This window comes from Dermacentor andersoni, chromosome 9 (assembly GCF_023375885.2).
Source record: "Dermacentor andersoni chromosome 9, qqDerAnde1_hic_scaffold, whole genome shotgun sequence".
Taxonomy (NCBI): Eukaryota; Metazoa; Arthropoda; class Arachnida; order Ixodida; family Ixodidae; genus Dermacentor; species Dermacentor andersoni.
In genome coordinates, this window is record NC_092822.1 from 20,047,580 (window position 1) to 20,071,691 (window position 24,112).

Here is a 24,112-nt window from a genome sequence, read left to right on the forward strand (position 1 = left end):
TTTTGTCAACACGCCTCTCTTTATTCTCACACACACGAAAGGAACATACACAGAAAACAAGAAAAGAAAGAAAAAACAAAAACAAACAAAAACAATACAAGAATAAAAAAAAATACCCGCACTGGCATTGCAGTGGAGCATTCGCCTTGTCCACTTCCAATGCTATTCTCTTTGCTTCCCGCAGTGATTCGACTTCCTAAACAGTGTACCAACTCATTCATGCTGGCAACTTTAATAACTTAACGCTTTGTATGCCATGTCAGTCGCAGCCGCGCAATGATGACGCCAAGCCAACGTGGTTCTTGAACGCTGAAAGGAGGGAAAACAGGTTGAAATGTATTGAGGGCATCAGGAGCGTTCGATGATTCACTACCCCCCCCCAAAAAAAAAAAAAGTTTTTTTTTTTTTTTAGCAAACGTGCGGGACCTCCTTAGTATGCCTTCATCAGGAACAGCGTCACCTGAGAATGAGCACATGTGTGTCTACGAGCATCTTCAAATGAGGTTTCTACCTGACGCTGGAGCCTGTGAGAGCTTACGCGAAGAATGTTTGACACATTGAGAGAGCGAGAGAGAGAGAGAAATATGAAGAGAGGAAGGTAGCAAGGTTGTCCGGGAGATCGTACGGTCGGCTATCCTACACAGCATGACATGTTTACCGCCATAGGAGGACAGCGAAAGATAGGCGAACGTCGTCTAATCTCTATAGGTAAACATGTCCTCCAGTACATACACCAATTAGACCAAGTTCAAGTTTTTCTCAAGCAAATCGCTGTCCTACTTGGGTGAATACGAAGGAGGGAATAGAGAGAAGAAAAACAGAGATAAAGAAAAGGTTCCATGAACACATCCGCACTCGAGGGAAATGTAACGTGGTAAGGCGGAGTGTGGTCTTGGGCAATCGCACAGGCTCGTGGCACTGAAGCGATGAATTCACCGATAGGAGAGTGGGTGGCACAGGACAGAGTTTTCGCACAAACTTCTGAGATGGGTCACCGCCGGTTGCCAAGGTGCTCGCAAACACCAACTTGTCATCGCCTCTTTTTTTCTCTATATGTTCGTATGTGTATAAGACTGTGTGCTGTACACATTTAACGCTGTCACGTCGTTTCATCATTTGCTTTCAATATGTTTATTATTATTATTACTATATACTATGCGAAAAGGAGTAACCGTCGCCATTATCGGGTGACTACATCTTTTTCTCTTTTTTTTCATTTCAATAAAACAGAAGCAATGTCCATTGCAGTTTTGCTAATGAATTAAGGGTTTTTTAAATCGTCACACTACTATATGTCTCTCAGCAATACGTACGGAGTGACAACTAGGTTCCTGAAAATCATGACATCGATGCGCCTTGTCTTCCGTGGGTGAGAATCGTTCAAAAACCGCCTGCAGTAGGCGGGCTCGGTTAGGAAGCGCGGATTAGCCAGTAAAAGGGTTTTAGCTTTGCGTGATACGTGATAAGTTAGTGCGGTGCGTGACATCAGAATCTGGCGACACGTTAGGCACACTGCTCATGCGTTTCTGATGCACACGACTACCGCGGCAGATCGGTGTGATTGCGTAACAACATAGCAGCGCCAAGACCAGCCCAAATCCACCCACTTCGATCAGTATTAGCCGCTACTTGCTCTCCGCGGCGACAACAAAAGTAAATTGCGAAATCAGCCGTCGGTTGGTCTAATCTCACGCCGAGTGCGAAGAGTTGATGACGTTTTTCTCGTTGTTATTGACATTAGCTGTTTGTTCTGACGCTGCTAGGCCTAGAATGACGTCACAGAGCCTGGAACGTGTTTTGATTTCGACCTAGAGGATGGCGCCACGACATTGGCATTGGTGATGCGCTGGCGATGTGGAACGATTAAAAGCCAAATTTTCTGTTGAATGATTTATTCGATTCTACGCTCTAGCACAATACGCGATTACGATGTGCTAAAACGTAACAAACTCCAACAGTAGTGGAAGGGACAGAGCAAGTTTCATTTCGAAAAGTTTTTAACGGCTGGCGCCGTAAAATGATGATAGCGCACGCCTGGCGCTTTGCATCTACGCGGGCCACATGGCGGGCCGCTGTCAATCAACTCTGGCGCAGGTACGCACACTAGCAAGCTCGTCCATAGCAGCTACATACTAGAGTAACACAAGAAAAACGATAGCGCAAAGAAACCAAGACAAGTGCACACAAGAAACGCGCAGTACGCGAGCTTTGTTGTGTGTACCTATGTGTGCTTGTCCTATATTTCGCACGAGCACATTTTTAGTGAAGTATGCAATACTACTAACGTGATGCGGCCAGCGTCCAATGAAGCCTTCCTTCACGTTGGCTTCTCCGCTGGACACCGAGCATGTAGCACGAGGAGGTGCTTCCCCAACGAGCACAGGGTATTTCAGAACACGCAGTCTTCGTGCAGTGCTATCTCCTTTGCCGCTTCTCCTCTCCCAGAGACTTGTTCTAGAGGTTTTTTGGACCTGTCCTAACATGCAGACTATCCCTTCTCCTCCTCCTTATTCTAACGTCTTAATGATTATAAACGTCAGACGCATCTGGAGTTCGGCGTTCACTCTCGTTATGCAATCAGCATTCAGTCGTATTATTATCTCTTGCCTCGTCCCTGCCGGGATTCCCTTCAGCCCCAGACCTTACACCCTCATGTCACGCTATCCTTGAAGACAAGAATTTGAACAAAACCTTGAAGACCCCCTATTACTCTCGGGACAGAGCAAACTCGTTCAGATCAAGGCGTTGCCATAGAGACAGCAACGCGTCGCACCTACCTCAGGCATGGTAGGCGAGCAGGAAGACGGCGTACATGAGGAAGACGACGCGGTCGATGCCCTGCGCCACCAGGAACCACTCTTGGCGCGTGATGATGTCTTGCTTGTCGAGGGGAGACGTGGCGTCGGCCAGCTGCTCGTGGTCGGCGGCGCGTGGTGCCGGAAGCGGGCACAGGAACAGCACCCGACCCGGCACGCCCGACAGCAGGGACACGAGGAAATCGGGCGGCCGGAACACCATCGGGCTCTTGACCATGTTCAGCACCAACACCGAGATGAGCGTCGCCACGGCGATGGCTAGGCACGTGGTGCCCAAGTATTGGACTGCGTACGCACACACACGCATACACAATCGGGACGACGTCGAGTTGCTTGCAGTTGGCGTTTTATAGGTAAAAGAAGGTCTTCATTGCATCACAGTCGAACAGGAGGCCCAAAGTAGCAAGTTTTGAGGATGTTTCCTGCTCTGAAACGGGCGAAATGCGAGGTTGCTTTGAAATTCGGGACGTCACAGTGACGTTCCAGTGCTGATGTCGCGGTGCCAAATTCAGGATCATTCGGTGGCGATGTAGAGGTAAATGGGAGAGAAATACGTTTGCACATTACGTCACACCTTTTTAAGGTCCCGGATCCGCGTTTTAAGCCACGTTAACCATATTTGCAAAGTGTTGTTTAGGAGCTCACTCGACACACCGTCCTGCCTCTTCGAGGAGCGAAGTACAACTGACGCTGGTCCAGAGCTGACCACTGTCACTTTTTTTTCACTTTGACACTCCGCATGTTAACGCATTAAAGGTGCAAGTGTAGCCCTCATTCTCTCTGCTAATAAACGTAGAAATATCGCCATATGAACTACGTGATGAAAGAATTGGCAGTTTTGCCCGAAGTGCGAAGCACTGACTTTGATACCAAGGTTCAGCGTTGCGCTTGTACTTCTCGGACGATGTTCTAACCATACGCGGACACAACATACGCGGGTGCGACTATATTTCAGGTCATGAAATGACACCGCACAGGCGCCGCTACACTACCCGCGAAGAGCGGCGCCAGTAAAATTACATCTCTTGCAGGTTTGAGCACTGACATTGGCAAATCAGTTCTGCGGAAGCTCGCGATGTGGAGTAAAGTACAGGCGCTCCCAGAATAATTCGGAACGCAACACACGCGGCCGCTCGCCGGCGGAGCGGGCCCGTGGAAAAAGTAGTACCGTTGTCTGCGCATGCGCGGTCTCCCTAGCGAGCAAGGTTGGCTCCCTAGTGCATCTAGTTTGTTTTGTTGCTGCAAAACGGTAGCCCTAGGTGCCCCTTAACGTTTTGTCAAGGGGGGCTTGGCCGGTGGTGTCTGTGACAAGCTGTGTCTGCGCATGCACTCGCATTGGAGCATAAGCGCTCGTGTCTGCATGTTCGGGTGCTTGGGCGCCTTTTTTTTTCATTTTTCGTGTGGGCCATATTTATCATTTGCTCAAAATATTTACGGTAGGTGACAGTGACTAGCGCTGGCAAAGGGCGGCGTTTTCGTCTGATGCAACCGTGATGATATCGGCGGCTCGATTGATAAAGAGATACGAACACATTGAAACAATGACAGTTACGGGAATTTCGCCCTATTCCTATCGAGGCAACATGCCGAAAAGAGTGCCGATGAATGTGCGGAGAAATATAATTAGGCTCAGTTCACAAGGTATACCTCAACGTGAGATATGCCGCCTCACAGGAAAGTCTATAAGTGCGGTCAACCGAATAATCCAAGCATACAGGGATGAAGATGGCCAAAGATACAGCACGATCGGGACGACACCGATGCACGTCGGAAGAGTCCGACTTCTCATTGTTGCTGCAGCCGTTGCTAATCGTTTTCAGAGCGCCCGCCAGGTCAAGACAGCCCTGAACGTGCAAGTCAGTGAGGAAACAATTAGAAGTCGCGTGTGAGCGGCTGGTCTTCGTGGATTTGTCGCGGCACAAAAGCCACACCTTACGGAGCGCCAAAAACGCCGGCGCCTTGAGTTTGGCAGGGCATATGAGCGCTGGACGACTGAAGAATGGAAGGAAGTCATATTCTCAGATGAATCGACATCTTCATCTAGATGGGGTCAAGAGCGCCGCGTATGGAGACCATATAACTGCAGGTATTTTCATTTTCTTTCTGATCTTTTAAGCACAAATTCTTCGGACGCGCAAAAGGTATTTAATCTGATAAGATCATTATCTATTCCCTTCTTTTCGTGTAGATACGAGCCTGAGTATGTTTACGAGATCTACAGCAGCTGCCACTGTACTATCAACGTTTGGGGAGCAATTAGCAAAGAGGGCCTCGGTCCGCTAATCCGACTGTCTCCATCGTTCACAGCTAAAGCTTACTGCGAAATTCTGGACTACCACCTATTGCCATACGCTCTGGAAGGGCCATTTAAATATGGCTGCTACTTGTTCCAACAAGACCTGGGCCCGGTGCACACCGCCAGAGCGGTGGAAAAACTTCTTCAAGAACGTGGTGTTCGCGTTCTTGACTGGCCTCCGAAAGGTGCCGACTTCAATGTTATGTAGAACGTGTGGGGCATGATGAAGGAAAGTTTATGCAAGCTGAATCTGGGAGGGGCCAGTGCCGACGAGCTCTGGGTCGCCGTAACGCGCGAGTGGAAGCGCCTTGGTGAGATGAGGGACTTCGTAGATGCGCTCTACGAGCCAATTCCACGCCGCATACAAGCTGCGCTTCACGGGGACGGCGCATTCGCGAGGTATTGATAGCGGAACATGCCAAAAGCTTTAGACGAAACAGTTACGTTTCGATTTTTTTTGTTTACTGTGGAAAAAATAAACCCAGTGTTCTTCCTGTCATTTAGATTTACTATGTTCTCCTTACTATTTTTTTTTTGTATTCAGCTCACACAACCTACCCATGGTTATCATTGTTTATTTCCTCTGAGCAAAATAAAATGAGCATGAAAATGAGTATCTTTGCCAACAAACGCCGACACGCGATCAATACGCCATTGGTAGCGTATTGATCAATACGATCAATACGCTACCAATGGTCCAGATTCCGTGATTGATTGGCGCACAATATATGCGAAACACGTAACGGGGTGCGCCAATAAATTACTAGAGTCGTGAAGAGTTCATTAGAGTGCCCTTTGCATGAAGTGAGTTCTTGTGCGTGAAATTGGCCTTGATGAACGTGCCGCGTTATTTCGTATTTGAAACTTTTATTGCCACTATCGCAGACGCACCCGTCAAGAGGGGTCATGTAATAGTGGTAATTGTCCTCGTATTAGGAAGCTGGTAGTAACACGGATAGGGAGCTATTTTACTAAGAGCTAATACTTCGCAGGACAGGCTAACACGGTGGAAAAATAAGGCAGCGATGCCGTTGTAGCCATGCCGCCTCACTAGCATGTAATCACGCAAAGCATTGCTATCTCCCAGACGGGATGTAGACCATGGCGAGAATACGCTGCAAGGAATCCACAAGCCTTTATTTATGGATTACAGTGTATGCGTGCTGTGCTAGACATTCATTCGCCCAGGGCACCTAGCGCTACCTTCTTGGAGCAAGGCAACGCCAATCTAAATGCACTAGGGAGCTAAACTTGCTCGCTAGGGAGACCGCGCATGCGCAAATCTTGCCTGTATTTATCCGCCGGCGCGCTCCGCCGACGAGCAGCTGCGTGTCCGGCGTTCCGAATTATTCTGGGAGCGCCTGTACATGGAAGGGAAAAATTGGGCATCCACCCGAATTTTTCAGCACGAAGCTACACCGGAAAACATGATCTTGCATTGTAGCGCGAAGTGACACGCACACAGACTAGAACCAGACAGGACGAGACAGACTAGCGCTCGTCCTGTCTGCTTCTAGTCTGTGTCCGTGTCACATCGCGCTACAATCCAAGATCATGTTACCGCACCAACTCGCCCAACTTTCTATCCTTTTGCACTACAAAGGAAACCCATGTAAGTGTCTGAGAAAGAAATCCTCGCAGTTGAAGAAAAAAAAAAATGACTGTGGCTTAGCTAAGGTTAAGCCCAGGATGCAAAGCATACTAGCCTTTATTTTAGTTGTTGAACCACTGTTTAGCCTGGTGAACTGCTGTTGCTTGGCTATATTTGGTTCGGCTAGACGAAGAAACAACTCATGCGTTACTCTGCTTCGCCTTCAAGAGTGGAACGCGACAGCGTTCCCGTCAACCCGCCAAGGGGTGTAAGACAATGAGCTACGGCGCAGCGACTACGCGCCCCGCATTGGACGCGGTGAGCGTCGAGCAACGCAGCGTTCGGCGCGGCAACGAAATGTGCGCCTGAGCAAGCGACGCACGCCTGAGCCTTAGAAACAGCTCGTTTCTAAGGCAACACCGCATTCACTAGAGGCGCTTTTGTACCGCTTTGAAGCATCGTACTCGTGGTTCAGTGGTAGCGTCTCCGTCTCGCACTCCGGAGACCCTGGTTCGATTCCCACCCAGCCCATCTTGCAAGAGTTGAGCCAAAGCCACCTAGAAACAAGCGCAGCTGCTTATATACCACCGCGACGCCGCGAGCGACGGCGCGAGTTGGAGCCCCGTTTCTCCTCTGTCGTGACGTCACGGTGTCACGTGGTATTGAAGGCGACACCGCCGCGCCTGAGGAGCTGGGTTGAGCTCTAGTAATATGCTTCGCATAAAACTTGTCCTGGTCCGGGACTCGAGCCCGGGACGAGCGCCATTCCGGTACAGTCGCTCTACCATCTGAGCTAACCAGGAGGCTAGCCAGTCGATATATATAGATGTATATGTTTGTTGTTCTTGTAATGGGCGACAATATTCACGATTTTTCACAAGAAATAACACACGTCGAACATCGACTGCAAATGGAGCCACTGTTTCAACTGAGGTCACCTCGACGCTTATGACGTAACCACCGCAATGGCCCTGACTACCTTTGTGACATTTTCCTAAATATATCTTTCAAATCTTTCGGAACCGCAATCAAATTGAAATAGCAATATATACATCGCTCATGCCACAGAGCTTCTAAACGAAAAGCTGTCAAACACACACACACACACACACATAAAACACAGTATTGGGGAACTACACGAAGTAAGTTTCGTAGTTTTGTCGGTCGCATAAATTTCGGTAAACATTCACTGACCAATTAAATTAACAAGCATTGTGACACGCACGCACAGGCAACCATGAACAGATCTCGCTCGATGACGGCGAACACTCGCTACCACAAGGCTGGTCAGATCTGACTCGATGACCGCGAACACTCGCTACCACAAGGCCGGTCAGATCTTACTCGATGACCGCGAACACTCGCTACCACAAGGCCGGTGTGATGAAGAGCGCAGGCTGATGGGAGCGACCGCTTCGTGCTTCCTCTCGCCTCAACGCGCCGGATCGGCTTGCTCTAGTCGGCGCGCTGACCCTGGATACAGTGCCACAGTAAAGGGGGGCCAAACCGGGAGGCAACATAATGCGCGGTCACGTGGGGGACATGGTGGCCCGGGGGGAGGGGGGTGGGGTGTCGCCGCGGCTTGTCGTCTTCAGTGGTAGGCAGGTAATCGTTACGGTGCAAAAGGACATGCAGAATATAATCACTCGCACGCGATTTCTTTAACGGCTTCACGACAGTTTCGCTTTTCAGTTTCTAAATGTGCGAGTTAAATCTCCACTTTTTCTTTTTTTTTCGATTTTCGCGCACTATGTGATCTCACCGGAATACACAACTGTACTGCGGTGAAGCTTACTAAAGCACATTCACCATTAAGGAACGCACGTAAGACATTTTCTGTAACTGCAAACCCTCGCCCCGCAATGTTTCGCTACTCACCGATGCGCGGCACGTGGACGGAATCGCCAAGATCGTGCCTCAGGTTCTGGATGATGAGCAGGATCACGACGATGCTGGCGCAGCCGAGCGTGATCTTCTTGCCGGACGTAGGCGGCAGCCAGAAGATGAACAGTGTGAGGATGGAGACCGCCACGCAGGGAAGCACCACCGTGAAGTGGTAGCCCGGAGAGTTTCGCTTCACGAACAGCGTGAACCTGAGCACGGGGTCGGCGCCCTGCTCCGGGTGCAGGAACTCGGTCGTGTCCATGGACTCAAAGTAGCCGGTCCAGTCGGGATGCGTTTCGTCGAAGTTCTTCTTGGCAAGCTTGCCTGAGGACGCGCAAGCGATCGTCGGCTTGACTTAGTTGAGAGTTATAGCTTTCCCGCAAAATTATAGAATTTTAGTGCGTCCGGTATTCCGGCAAACGTGGGCAGTTTGCCTGTTGAGCGGGGGCGCAAACGTGAGCGGCCAGATTGGTGGCGCCAGCTGGTGGTGCAAAGCTTAACCACACACAGAGCCAATTGCTATAGCTTGCGGAGCTGCTGGTGTAGATTTTCGACAGCTGCGGAATCCTGTTTACAATTACGCCGCTGCCGAAAATTTGTACCAGCAACGAAGCAGGATATAGTAGGTTCCTGCAATTTTGTCCATGTGTTTGTCTGCTTGAGCTCTACGCCACCAGGCGGCTGCACTGCTCCGGCTACTCCTCTGCACATCCGGCAATGAGCCCAAACCACCCCCGTTTGCGGGAATAGCGGGCACGTTAAAAGTGCACCGCTTGCGGTTTACCGGGTTACCGGAGAGGCATACGGAAACAAGGCTGGCAGCGACATCTTGTAATGTTTTGTCCAATCACAATGTCTTAGGCGCTCTATCGTGTTACATAAGTCTTCTTGACGATTTCTTTTAAAAAAGGCGACGTGTTCCTGATTACGCTTCGACTAGTAATCTGCGCCAGCAGCGAAGTGGAATAAAGTTGGTTACTACAATGTTAGTTCTGTGTCTGTCTGTCTCAGATTTCTTCACCTAGTGGCGACACCAACCCGGCCGCTCACGTTTGCCTATCCGGTAACCCGGTAATCCACAAACGATAAGAAGTTTGCTGACAAGCTGATACTCTATAACAGCGAGTTTGCTCCGGTTCATTGTGTACAAACCAACAAATGGAGCTACAATCCGGTACGCCACCTGACTAAGGCTTACTTTTTCCGTACAAAAAATATCATGGCAAATGGAAATTGTGCAGTAATGTCACCTACTGCGATTGAAATATTACAACTGGCTACAGTGTAGCATACAAATACGATGCAAGGCAAAGTAAATCAGCTACATTGACATACAAACAAGAACTGAAAGTGAAGCTGAAAGTGTACAGGAGCAAAAACTAACATAAGGGAAAAAAAAACGATTTATTCAGTATTTCTGGTCAGACTAATAACTGATAACTAATTTATATATTGGCTTTCTTAATGAAAAGGAAAGAAGAAAATAAAAGTGGCTGCGGGCCTTTTTTCGCAACGTGTCCAAGGTATTTCGCACGAAATGTCGAAAATTCCGCTTACTGTGGACCACTTACTCTTCTCCAATATTCTAAAATTGCAATCACAAGTGCATGAAGAATTGCGAAAAAAAAATGTGACACACAAGACATGAGACGAGCTTTGGGCAGCAGGCTCTGAAGACGTGGGCGTGGGGAGCGCGATCAACGATGAAATCCGCGTTGGAATTATCGGGTTACAGGCAAACTTGCAAAAGTGCGCCGCGAACTGTTCCAGAAGCAAAGTAACGACTACACAATCAACACCGCGCTTGATCTCCTACTTTGTTTCTGTCCCGTTAATCAAGTTCCCGTTCAGGTCTTCTATCAACTACCAACGCGACGAAGTTAACACCATGTCACAATGTTAAGCACCGTCCATTAAAAAAAATAATCATTTTCTGTGATTTTACGTGCCAAAACCGCGATCTGGCTAGAGGTATGCTGTAGTGGGGTCTACGCATTAATTTTGACCTCGTGGAATTCTTTAACGTGCACGTAAATCTAAGCACACGCGCGTTCTTTTTTTGCATTTCGCCACACATGGAAATGCAGCCGCCGCAGCCGGTATCAAACATGCGACCTCGAGTTAAGCAGCGCAACGCCAGCCACAGAGCTGCCACGGCGACTGTTTATTATCGTCATTGCTATTTTGTCAATGCAATAGGGCAGATGACTGGTAAACGTTATAGTCACTAATCGAAAGCAATCATACTATCCTTACTCACCAGAGTGTTTTCAAGAGACTTTAAGAAGCAGTTCGCTCAAGCGAAACATAAACACGTGGAGTTGCTTTGCAGTCCTGTAATTTTATAATTGTTCGTTTTTCCGAACAATTCGTTTAAGCGAAACGTTTGACTGTCTGACGCGTAAGAGGGAGAGAGAAAATGAGAGTGTGAGATAGAGAGAGAGACAGAGAGATAGAGAGAGAGAGACAGAGAGAGAGAGAGAGAGAGAGAGAGAGAGAGAGAGAGAGAGGAAGAGAGAGGGGCCAATGATAAGTGGAGAGGTGAGACCAGCGATACGTTTGGCGGCAAGCTACTACAGATATTTACGATAAGCGCTGAGATCTCGTAGGTGCCATATTTTTTTGGTGTTATTGTGACGCACTGACAAACACCATCGCTACTGGCATTTTTCCTAAAGCAGTGAGTGCCTCCAGTAGGACCTGAAATGGAGCACTCACGAGTCACACGGTTGTGGCGCCATCTGATGACTGGCAACGATACCACACCACAGCCGTTAAACACAGCGACTGATAAGATGAAGAGGGGAAAAAAAGAACATAGCATACTGAGCCCGATATCCACAACAGAACTGAAACGAAGCATCAGCGACCTTAAAAACCAAAAAGCAGTAGGCCCTGATGATATCCCCAACGAATTCCTAAAAGCACTAAAGACAAAAGCAAGAGAGGTACTACTAGACTACTTCAACAGCATCCTTGATTCGGGCCAAATTCCACCAGCTTGGAAAGAGGCAAAAGTGATCCTCATACACAAGGGCAAAGGAAAACCAATTGAACAACTAAATTCATATCGCCCGATATCTATACTGAGCAACGTACAAAAGCTGTTCAGCGCTATCCTCAACAGAAGACTACAAAAGTTCTGTGAATCAAATAGCATATTCACAGAGTCTCAAAACGGCTTCAGACTAAACCGCAGGACAAGTGACCATATATTCACTCTCACCCAGGCTATGGAGATGAAACATAAAGAAAAATCAACGCTTTATCTGGCTTTCCTTGATATGGAAAGAGCTTATGACGGTGTGCCCCACTCGAGGCTTTGGCAAAAACTACTGAGCAATGGAATAGATTGTAAAAGCATAGACCTGCTCAAGAACCTATACACGGATTGCACAGCAGTGTACACACTACATGAACTAAGGTCGAAGAAAATCGAGCAAAAGATAGGACTAAAACAAGGATGCCCGTTGTCCCCAACATTATTCAACATATACATCACACAACTACTCCAAACATTAGACAATGAAGGACCAGGCCTCCGCCTATCCACGATAACAACTGACAAACAAGAAGAATACACCAAAATTTCATGTCTGGCATTCGCGGACGATATTGTGCTTCTAGCAGAATCAGCAGCTGACCTCCAACACCAGCTCGACATCTGCTCCCAAGTCACAGGAACCGACCAGCTAAGGTTTAACACTGAAAAAACACAGTGGATGGGGATAAATACAAGCAACACTAACAATGAATTCACCCTCCAAGGAAACCTCGTCAAAAAAACATCGGAATACAAATACCTCGGCATAACTCTCAGTGACCAGCCAAACTTTCTGGATCCGCATCAAAAAGCACTAGTAAATAAATCTAATCGCCTCAAAGGCCGCATCTGGCACTTGGCCAGACATTCATACAACCCGTACACTGTCGGACGCACACTGTGGAAGGGAGTGGCAGTACCAGCGACAACATACGCAGACGATGTGCTGGCCTACTCCAGTGAAACCATAAAATGCCTGGAGCGTCACCAAACAGAACTAGGCCGTTGGATGCTAGGGGGCAGCATAGCCACTGCAAACGCAGCAGTAAGCGGCGAAATGAGCTGGTTCCCGTACGAGGCAAGGGAGGCGCGGTCCAAATTACAATATGCCGGCAGACTCAAATTCATGGCAAACACAAATTACAGTCGCAGAATGTACCTACACCTAAGATACAAAAACATCAAGACGGCTTGGATTCGGAAATACACGTCCCTAGACACGAAATACAGCGAAAATTCAAAACAACACGACACTAAGACGGAGGCAGATTGGCGCAAGGCAGTCATCAAGGAAATCAATGAGGCTGAAAAAACGATCTGGCGCACGACAGTGGCAAAAAAGCAAAGCCTGGCACTATATTACCACCAAAAGCCGGAACCGTCCCCATCACCAGACTACCGAGGAGATAGAGGCAGCGCCCTGCTGTTTCAAGCCCGCACTGGCGCTCTCCTCACCAACCAACGCCGCCACGAACTATTCGGCGTGGATCCGACGTGCCGCTTGTGCGGTGCACCAAAAGAAACCCTTCTCCACGTGCTACAACAGTGTCCGAGACTTCCCGCAGTTTCCCGATCGTGCCCCCTGGCTGAGAGCCTGGCGCTGACTGGTCTCACCGAGGAGGACCGAACAGCACGCGCCGAGACTACGAAGATCCGGCTAGAACAGTGGGAACGGCTGAGCAGGCGAGCCGAATAGGTGAAGGAAAGGAGTTCCAATCGGTAGGCCGAAGTGAACGGACGTGTCGTCGGCGCGCTCCGCAACCACCGAGACTACGCGACCTTCACCGACCGCCCTCGACCGCCCTTGCCCGGGCCGCTTTCGCCGGGAGTCGTATGGGAAGCGGCATTCCCTGGTGCACGCCGAGGCTACGCCTGTCTTAGGCCCAGCGTCCGTGACCCCCACAGCCCACCCAGCCATGGAATACCAAGTAAACGGCACTGACATCGACCCCGCCGAAGCCCTAAACGGAGAATGGGAGACTGTCCTGCGTCTCCGCAAACAGTACCGCCCGGCGACTGCCACTCACTCTCCCCAAACGGAACCCAAGGGCGGCGACGGCCGTTCAACCGCCGAGATATCCCGAGCTGCGGCGCCGCCAGCTGCGCAGCGCCCGCTCCGTACGCGACACGCGCCTCTCCCGCAACTCCCGCGGGGAGACTTCAAGATCGTAGTCCGACCCCGCGGCGGTTTGGACGTAACCAAGGAGACCCCTCGGACGCTCTTCGCAGCAATCTGTGATGCGACGAAAATCCATCTGCAGGAAGCGCTCGCTCAGGACCAGGTGCGGCTGCATCCAACCAACAATACCTTGACGATCAGCACTCCAGAGGAGGCTCGAGCTCGAGCTTATGCCCAAATAACGTCAATCCGCATCGGCACGAGCGCAACTGATGTCACCGCATACCTCGCTCCGCCCGATGATGCCGTGAGGCGTGTCATTCACATGGCCCACAGCGGTGAGTCGCACGATGAAACCCTGAAAGGACTTGTTCCTTTCAATCCTCAACTACCAATTATTGACGCTCGGCCCTTCGGGAAAAAGCGATCCATTATTATCACTTTCGCCACCGGCCCCCTGCCAAAGGCTGTCCGCTTTTGGGCGAGTAGTCACACTTGTTTTCCTCATCGACCAAAAATGGAGGCTTGCTACAACTGCCGCCGTATCGGACACCGCCAGGATGTCTGTCCCGTCCCAACTAGTGGATGTTGCCACAATTGCGGTGACAAGCACACGCCAACGGAACCCCCAACCTGTACACCCAAGTGCATTGTCTGTGGGGACGAGCATCATACTGGGAACATTCAATGTAAGTACCGGTACGCACGCCCGCCACCACGCACCCAGCCAACCACCGGACGCCAGTCAAGAACCCGGGAGCAGAAGCCAGCCCCGCGAAAGTCATCGCGCAGTGCAAGCACTGCGCGCTCCATTTCACGTGACCGTAGCCACAAGCCCCAGCAGGACCTCACCTGGGCCGACCGTGCAAGAAAATCGCCGCCTGCCCCCGCCCAGAAAACTCCGGACCACAACGAAGCGGAGCTCCGGGCCCTGCGGGAAGAGGTAAGACGCCTCACAGTCCTCACTCAGAGCTCACTTCCCTCTCCTACTCTTTCTCACTCCCCCCCCAACTTCACCTCCTACTCTATCACAAACCAACACCGCTCCCTCTCAATCACCCCCCTCAAAAAAACAGCGTATCGCTCCCCCACCCCTCACCTCCGAGCCGACCGATGTCGACTCCAAATTGAAAGAACTCTCCGACCAATTTGACAAAAAACTCAAAGAGATTGAGGTTCGCCTCGAAAGCAAATTCAATGCTCTCATCACTGACCTCACTACGAAAGTGGAGACGCACTTGGAACGCTGCATGGAATCTATGCTTCAGAAAATGGTCAACCTCCTCGAAGCACGCCTCACGCAGCTCCCCCCGCTCTCTACCCCCCTTCTCCCCACAGCACAACTAACTGCCATGGAACCTCACATCCCAATAGACGCGAGACTAACCCCTCTTATTCATCCCTCTACGCTCCAATATGGCGGGACGGGGCAACAATAACTCCCTTCACATCATAACCTGGAACTGCCGCGGCTTCCGGGGCAAGCGCGCGCCGCTGCAGCTTCTACTTCCTACACTTTCCCCAACACCCCAAATCCTTCTTCTCCAAGATACCGCCAATCAGGCCACACTCCCCAGTTACAACTCCACACACTCTGACACCACAAACAGACCCAGGGCGTCCACACTTGTGCACCGCACTTTAACACACAAGACACATTACATCACATCAGAGACGCCCTGCGTGATCACCGAAATTATCCATCATACACATACACTCCCATCCATCTTTATTGCCAATATCTACCACCCCCCATCCCAACCGATGGCCTCGTTGGACTCCCTCCTCCGAGAGTTGTACCGCCTAGCAGGGAAGCACCCCGTATTAATCGGTGGGGATTTCAACAGCCAGCACACTGACTGGGGATATAAAACAACCACACACAGAGGTCGCAGGCTCTGGCTGCTCATGCAGAACCTCCAACTTTCCGTCCACAACAACTTTCAGATGCCTACGCGGATCGGCAACAGTGTCAGCATGGACACTAGTCCGGATCTGGTGATCAGCCGCTCCCTCCGTGATGTGACCTGGACAAGAACACAACACACACTGGGCAGTGATCATTACATGATACAAGTCACTGTCCCATTCAAACCACCCCGCCACGCCTACATGACACACAAACTCATTAACTGGGACGCTCTCCGAACCGCGCGGGCTGCCCTCCCTGACAACCCCATCACCGACATCACCGACTGGGTAGACTCTCTTCAGACTGACATCCAACACCATACGCAGCTGATTGAAACCACCACAGACACCCCGACACTAGACACCCGACTCGCCCACCTCTGGGAGGCCTACCACAGCCTCCTAGAAAGGTGGAAACGGGGTAAACATAACAGAACACTAAAGAAACGCTTAGCCGCTTTACAATCCCAAATTCAACTACATTCGGAGGAGCTCTGCCGCTCAAATTGGGGGCAAGTATGCGACGGCATCGCCGGCAAACTGACAACCAAAAGGGCGTGGCACCTCCTCCGACACCTCATCGATCCATCGAAAACAAGAAACACCACCCAGCACCACGTCACCCGGCTCATACACACACACATGGACCACCCCGATGCTCTCTTGGGTACACTCCGCGACACATACACTTCACCGGGCATACCATCTCCTCTCCCCTCATACACAGGACAGCCGAACCCCGAACTCGACACCGACATAACAGAGGCAGAGGTCAGAGCAGCCCTCATGACTCTCCGCACCAATTCCGCGCCTGGCCCCGACCAGATCACCAACACAACGCTTCGTAATCTGGACAATCAATCGATTACTCACATCACGGAGTACTTCAACCAGTGCTGGAAAGAGGGCACCCTCCCCCAGTCTTGGCGACACGCAAAGGTAATCTTCATTCCGAAGCCCAACAAACCACTAACACTCCAAAACCTTCGCCCAATCTCGCTTACCTCGTGTCTCGGAAAGCTTTTCGAGCATGTGGTATCAGCGAGGCTCGCACAGCACATGACAGACCATGACTTATACCCTCACAGCATGGTGGGATTCCGCCCCCATTTGTCCACACAAGACGCCATGTTGCAAATCACCCATGACATCTTCGATCCGCTCATTCCAAGCCACACCAAGGCAGTCCTGGCTTTGGATCTATCCAAAGCCTTTGATCGCGTCCAACATCACGCGATCATGACTGCACTCTCCCCACTGAATGTGGGCGCACGTACGTACACCTACATTCAGGCATTCCTCACAGCACGCACGGCCGAGGTTCACTTCGGCCCGCTCACCTACCCCACATACTCACTAAAAAGCGTAGGCACCCCGCAAGGCTCCGTCCTCTCACCTTTCTTATTTAATATCACACTCATCCCCCTAGCACGACAATTGGAAACCGTTCCTCACCTGAAACATACTCTCTACGCAGACGACATTACACTATGGACTACCCATGGCAGTGATGGCGCCATACAGGACACCATCCAAGCAGCCACCAATCTGACCCAAAACTATGCAGTTAGCGTAGGACTTTCTTGTTCCCCAGAGAAGTCCGAGCTGCTGTGCATTCGTCCCAAGAACCGCAACTTGCCCTGCTCCCCCATCGTCATCGAGCTGGACGGTAGACCGATACCAGAGGTCGAAACCCTCAGGATACTTGGTATGCATATCCAGAGTGATAGGAAGCACACGACTACACTCCGGAGACTCAGGCAGCTAGTAGGCGCGATCTCGCACCTTATCCGCCGGGTCTCGGGCCACCACAGAGGCATGAGGGAGCGTGATCTATGCCGACTTGTTCACGCCTTTGTAATCAGCCGTGTACTCTACTCCACCCCCTATCTCAAGCTCTCTCGCCGTGAAACTGACGCCATAGACGCCCTTATTCGCCGAGCATACAAAGTCGCCCTCCACCTTCCCATAAATACACCTACCGACCGACTCTTACAATTAGGCCTCCACAACACAATCGGGGAACTTGTAGACGCGCACCGCCAAGCACAATACCTTCGTCTCACACAAACCAACACTGGCCGGTACATACTGCACTCCCTTGGAATCCGGATACCAGCCAACGATCCGACATTACGCCCCATATCAAAACCCTTACACCGCGAACTGCTCATTAAGCCACTCCCCCGTAACATGCACCCCGACCACCACGATAAGCGCCGCAGAGCTCGAGCTACAGCGCTGCACCGTTACTACGGCTCGGAACCGGACGCCGTATGGGTAGACGCAGCCTGCAAGGGTGATGAAGCGGTCGCTGTCGTGGTGGATCACACTCTCTCTCCGATTGGAACGCACACACTCCCCCCAGACACCTCTCCCGAAGCTGCAGAGGAAGCCGCCATTGCCCTAGCTATCATCAACACAGAAGCACGGTATGTTTTATCAGACTCCAAAACTGCAATCCTAAATTTCGCACGAGGCCGAGTCCACGTCCCTGCTTTTTGCATACTGGACTCGCCCGTTGCACCCCCGCCCCGTCATGTGGAGCTGATTTGGGTGCCCGCGCACTGCGGGAATCCTGGAAACGAGGCCGCCAACCTCTTAGCCCGAGGTTCTTTAAACCGGGCTCTTGCGGCCTCCGATCCGGGATTCACGAAGGAGCGCGCGCACACTTTCAACGAGCTGACGAATGCCTCCAAGGCGGCGCGTCAGCTGTACCCCGCACCGCACAAATCCCTTAGCAATCGACGAGCAACCCTTTGGCGCCGATTACAAACTCACACTCTCCCATCTCCTCTGACTCTTTTTCACTATCACCCACTTTTCCTCACATCAGCCTGTAATCTCTGTCCCGAACCTCGCGCTTCTGCTCTCCACCTCCTTTCCCATTGCCCGGCGGATCCTCCCCCGCGGGGCCTCGAGCACCTGAAGACCTGGGAGGACTGGGAGACCCTGCTGCGCTCTGGAGACCCGGTCGTGCAGACCATGGCTACTGATCGGGCTACCGGCGTTATGGAGCGAAGCAACATAAACGCTTGAGTGCAGTGGGGTCGTGCGGGGGCCCGGGAGCCTGCGTGCTCCAAACTCCTCAGTCTTGCAATAAAGTTTTTATGATGATGATGATGAAGGAAACCCGCACACAGATATCGCCCGGCTAGAGCCGCCCAGTCACAGCGAGTGGCCGCTGAAGCCGACCTCCTCAGCTACACGAACTCCTAAAATAAAGACGGCCGACCAAGCAGCGACGCAAATGGGACGCCATAGGACGCGCTGACTTGAACCGGCAGCGCTGGCGGATTGGATTGTCGTGGCTTTAGTGAAATCCGAGGCGACTGGAGCCTAGAAAAAAACAAACCGGACCAACCAGACGGACTCGTAGACTGTGACAAAACTGTGTTTTAAGTTCTTTTAAGTTCTTTTATGTGTTTTCTCTCCTTACTTTCTTTCCTTCTTGTACTCTGAACATCTCCTGTGGCGTTGACAAACGCCTGCCCTGAGTCAAAAGGGATCAGGACCACTTACTTACTTACTTACTTACTTACTGGTTCGCGAATACGACGACTTTCGCGACTGGGCAGCGCGGTGAACCGACCCCCAAGGCCACACCCATAGCGAAGATAACGCGACCATATATAAAACGAATGATTAAGCTGGCTAGTTTGATATTTGGGAGCACACAACGTATTTATATATTTGAGAGCACACAACGCTGACGCGACAGGACGACGCATAACGCTGGGCTCACCACCATAGGGAGAGTTTATTGCATGGTTGCTAATTTGTGAACGTTAAAAGGGCATGAAACGAAAAGAAAGGAAGGCAAAATGAAACCAGATGCTCAAGTTAGAAGTATAATAATGGAATGTTTATGATAACACGAAGCTTACACAAACTCTCCTCAGTGTTTTTTAAGTGCTTTATCGTGCCGTTTAAGGCTCATAAACCATCTTCCATGCCCCCAAACCTTTCCGGGTAACCTTTCAGTGGAATGCAACGTAGTGTCCTGTGGCTTCTTGTTCGGAGTCGCGTGTTAGCGCTGTTTTGCTCGAAAAGACGACGACGGCAACAACAACAACAACAACAACGAGGATAAGGACGACGGCAACGACAACAGCAACTACCACCACCACCAACAACAACGAAAAAAAAAAAAAAAACGTGTCAGTACACTGATGAAAGAGGACAGCGCTCTTTCCAACGCGCATGATGCGAGACACCCCCCCCCCCCTCGCGCAACGTGCCCACCCACCGATGAGCTTGACCTTGTAGCCGTGCGCCCACGAGGAGACGTTCATGGCGCAGCGGTGCTCGTCGTACGGGTAGTCGCGCAGGTCCATGGAGCAGCGCATGCCGAACGTGACCAGCGGGCACCAGATGACGTTGCCGTGGTGGTCGGTCTTGACGGCCGAGAAGAGGCGCACGCCGTACACGCCGTAGCTCTCGTGCACCGACAGCGTCGGCGTCCACACCTCGCTGTCGCCGAACGTCACCTCGCGCATGTCGTCGTACTCGCTCGGGTTCCAGGACAGCCCTTCGTCGATCCAGTGCTGCTCCGGCACGCGTCCCAAAAGAAAGAAAAAAAGAAGATCGGGACGAAATAAGAGCCGAACGATGTCTGTGAACACTATAGAAGACTTGTTTTGTAAGTCTACACGTCGTACTATAAGGAAAGTGGGATTAGCCTTGCTGTGTATTTTAATTGCAAATGAATATCCCGCGTTTGTCTGCGAGCTCCTAAGTAGCTTAAATGTTTCAGTTCACCAATCATCATGGATGGATGGAAACAACTTTATTGAATAATTTAACGTTGTAAACAAGCCTACGACATATTGTACTTCTTGCCAGCATTTCCACTCCACAATCAATCAATCAATCAATCAATCAATCAATCAATCAATCAATCAATCAATCAATCAATCAATCAATCAATCAATCAATCAATCAATCAATCAATCAATCAATCAATGAGATTCGACAAGTTGGCCAGTTTGATGGCTGACTATCCTCTCAAAAAGGTCAGCCGCGGATGTACAGAAACAAAAATGTTTAATATAGACAGTAATTAATAAGGTATATTTACTGTTGTTGAGTTTGTCCACGGTTAATTCGGTTTCGTTCGTGTGTCGCCGTTGGCTTCTAGAAAATGTGCGTGCAGTCATATTTCGGTCACATTAGGCAGTCTTAGAAATAGGGGAGACAAAAATAGGCGACCTTATCAGCCGAACCCCCCTCCCCTCAAAAATAGGAGGAGTGCACAAAGATTGCATCGGAATTGAAGTGGAGCTTGGGTTCTACGCGTACATGCGTCACGGCCACTGGCTCTATTTCTGAATGCGCTGAACTGATCGGGTTTATAAAGCTCACTATCGCTCACAGTGATGTGTTTGTAATGCGCGCAGTGTACGATGGGTGACTTTCATGTGTGGAACGTGCTTTGTGAGCACCGCTCACATTCAAGATGTGGTGCACGCTTTTGTTCTGAGACGACAGGCCACGAACAGGCCTTGTTCTGCAAGGAGTACTTGATGTTTCGGATAGTCACCTCTTGATATATTTGTTTTCCCAGGTAAACCTTAACTGCAACTAAAAGGAAACAAGGAATAAGATTTGACTGGTAGGATTATCCTTTCATAATCATGACTGAAAAATAGTTGGTTTCCAGCTTCACTTAAATTTATCTTTAGTGACCCGGTAACGGGGGGAACTATCAACTTGACCTGACTATTGGTCAGTCTTTCGTTCTCGTAGTAAACGTTATGCCTAAAGCCCTGTGGCAGATGGTTTAATTAAGACCATTTTACGTGTTTTCGCTTCGTGTATTGTTATCAGGCGTTAGGTTCTTCCATGCAAAAGAGTACAATGTATTGTTGCTTTAAAGCTGATTTTTACGTGTGTGTGGAAATAGTGCGTCTTAATTAAGTAATGCATTCGAATTGACTTACCATGCAGACGAATGCTGATATCGACATGTAGTCCCAATCAGGCATCTGGAAATTGTAAGCAATGTTCCGATTAATGAAACAGCATCAAGGAAATACTGGAGAACTGAAACAAAAGTACACTCCACATTTAGATGCAGCTTTAGATAGGGCGGCCCAACGACAGTTTTCTTTTTTGGGCGAATACATATAAAGTACTCGGATGCTTTCGCAGTGGAGAAGCTTAAGCAATTTCCATGTAGGGGAATCAAATAAAAAAAAAATGAGTCTTATGATATTTGACATAAACAACTGAAATGTAGCAGTATTTCTGCTCTGTTAGGTGCTCAAAGCTGACACCTAAGCCTGTGCTTTTGCGGGCAGCACGTGGCTTCATTTACATTGAAATGCTCGAAAACGCCGCCACCGACTGTTCCATTTGCATACTCACCATGTACCTCAGCTGCTTGGCATAGACTGTGAAGTTGACTATTGTGTCGGACGCATGACTGTTGAGTGGTTGGTAGTTTTTATCGTATTTTGCTGAATCAGTCAAGTTTTGGCGAAGCTTCTTCACTACCTGCTGGTCGACTTCTTTCGCCCCTGAAACATGTGTGAATGGTAATTTGTATTCATTAATAGTATGCTCATAATAAAGGGATCAAAACTGGCACACGGGAAAAGAAGAACAAACAATAAATGTTTGTTTTCAGTTACTCAAAGCAAAGTAATGGGTTCATTCTTCTTCAATATAAACTTGACCGTCTCCTTTCTTATGAATTGTTCTTATGTTGGCATTCTTTCAAGTCCACCAAACATCTCAAGTCACGAGGAATTGCATATAATGGGACGCATAAAGTGGACATTTAGAGTTCAGTACTCCCACTCCGTCAATTAGGAGGACGAATGTTATTCCGTTCTGCAACACTCTACTTCTTGAGACTGCCATAATTTCTCGAAAGTAAATCCCTGCCATTTATAACACGTCTTTATAGCCTTCCCAAAAGTCAAAGACTTATGTGGATGTGCGGCCGATATTGTAGACAGTTTATCTGTCACCATTTTTGCATGAGCGTTTATGGCCGGCCTTATCTTTCTCATTTTAATTTATCATGCTTCTTTCTTCAGCAGTTGCGGAACCGTGAACTAATCATTCTTGTTTTTACCTGCAATATCGCAAGTCAGCCGCATTGTCGTTCACGCCACGTTATTCTGGACAAAAAAAGAAAAAGCGCGAGACCCGACGTTGTGTATGTGGCTCTCGTACGCGCATAGATTCCCAGGCACCACTTACACCGACATGAGAACCATATTGAAACAGGGCACAACGGGACGGCACATAAAATGAGCATTTAGAGTCCGACACTCCCCCTCCGTCAATTAGGAGGCACCTGTGTTCGTCTTCCTTTCTGCTGTGCCGTCCCGTTGCGCTGCCTTTCAAGATGGTTCTCATGCCAAATAACCAACTAGCCCAGCATTTAACTCTTTAGAACTTACACCGAAATCACCCCAAATCAATTAGTGCGAATAGCAGTTATAAGCCCCCGAACTCTTCGATGCGTTTGGAGATTCGATCTTGAGAACTACTTTGTAGTCTTCAAAATCTTTCGGAGGACTTTAGTTTCAACCGAAGAATTGCTGTAATGTCCTCGACAGTGTTAAGAGGCTCCCCGCAATCGGAAGGGGGATGAAACTTCCATGAAGCCACCGACGCGCGCTCTCCGCAGCGCCATCTATTGGCAGGCGCGGCATGCAAGGAACGCCCACTTGGTGAGCCCTCCGAAAGGTGGCTTCTAGTCAGTTCGTTCTTACTCCAGGCACAATGTGCTTGCGCGTTCGGCTGTGAATCCGGCATGCAGCAGGCGCCGCACAACGTGAACCTTGGTGGAGATACCGAATAAACTGCGTTGTAGGGCCGGGCAACGAGATGACCAGTGCCCAGTGCCCAATGCAAGTACGATCTGTTCGTCGGCGCAGAGTGGCCGTGATGCACTGGCGGATTAAAAACGCGTAATCGTTGAGGCGATCCTGTACATATACTTGCTGAAATATTCTTTTGTTTTTGCGTTGCGTTGTACCATGCTTTATTCGTAACGTGACCAACAAGCTGACTAACGAACAAATTAGCAAATGCGGTCGGCCAATTTTTTAAAACTCATAAGTACTACGTATAAGTCAAACATATATTAGTGCATCCTAATAATAGCGAACTTGAGTCTTGTTCAAAGCTACAAGTGCTGAACGTGTAAGGCGACACATAACTGAACTCCAGCCTCTGCTAGCAATTCATAGCTGTAGTAGTACAAGCAAACATAAACACGAGGATCACGTACCTAAAGCGGGGGCGGCCATGAAAACGCACAAGACGATCAGAGAGATGGCGAAGGGGAAGACTAAGAAGCGCGGCGTTGCCATGACTGGACCGATAATGGCAGTGAGCAGAAGTGGCCGATGCCCGAACTGCTGGCTTACTGAGCCCGATCCCCCGCGATTGGCGAATGACGGCCCCGTTGTTTCTCTGGGGCGCTGTTGTG

General features: G+C 49.8%; 1 protein-coding gene across 1 annotated transcript; it reads right to left on the reverse strand.

The window, feature by feature from the left end:
* On the reverse strand, window positions 1-24,112 carry LOC126527176 (neuronal acetylcholine receptor subunit beta-2-like). The gene is made up of 7 exons (XM_050174927.3): window positions 23,912-24,112; window positions 22,030-22,181; window positions 21,603-21,647; window positions 19,910-20,207; window positions 8,582-8,911; window positions 2,778-3,101; window positions 1-309 (listed from the first exon to the last, which is right to left on the reverse strand). Exons 1-6 carry the CDS (start codon window positions 23,991-23,993, stop codon window positions 2,779-2,781), a joined length of 1,230 nt encoding a protein of 409 aa, XP_050030884.1. The 5' UTR covers window positions 23,994-24,112; the 3' UTR covers window positions 1-309; window position 2,778.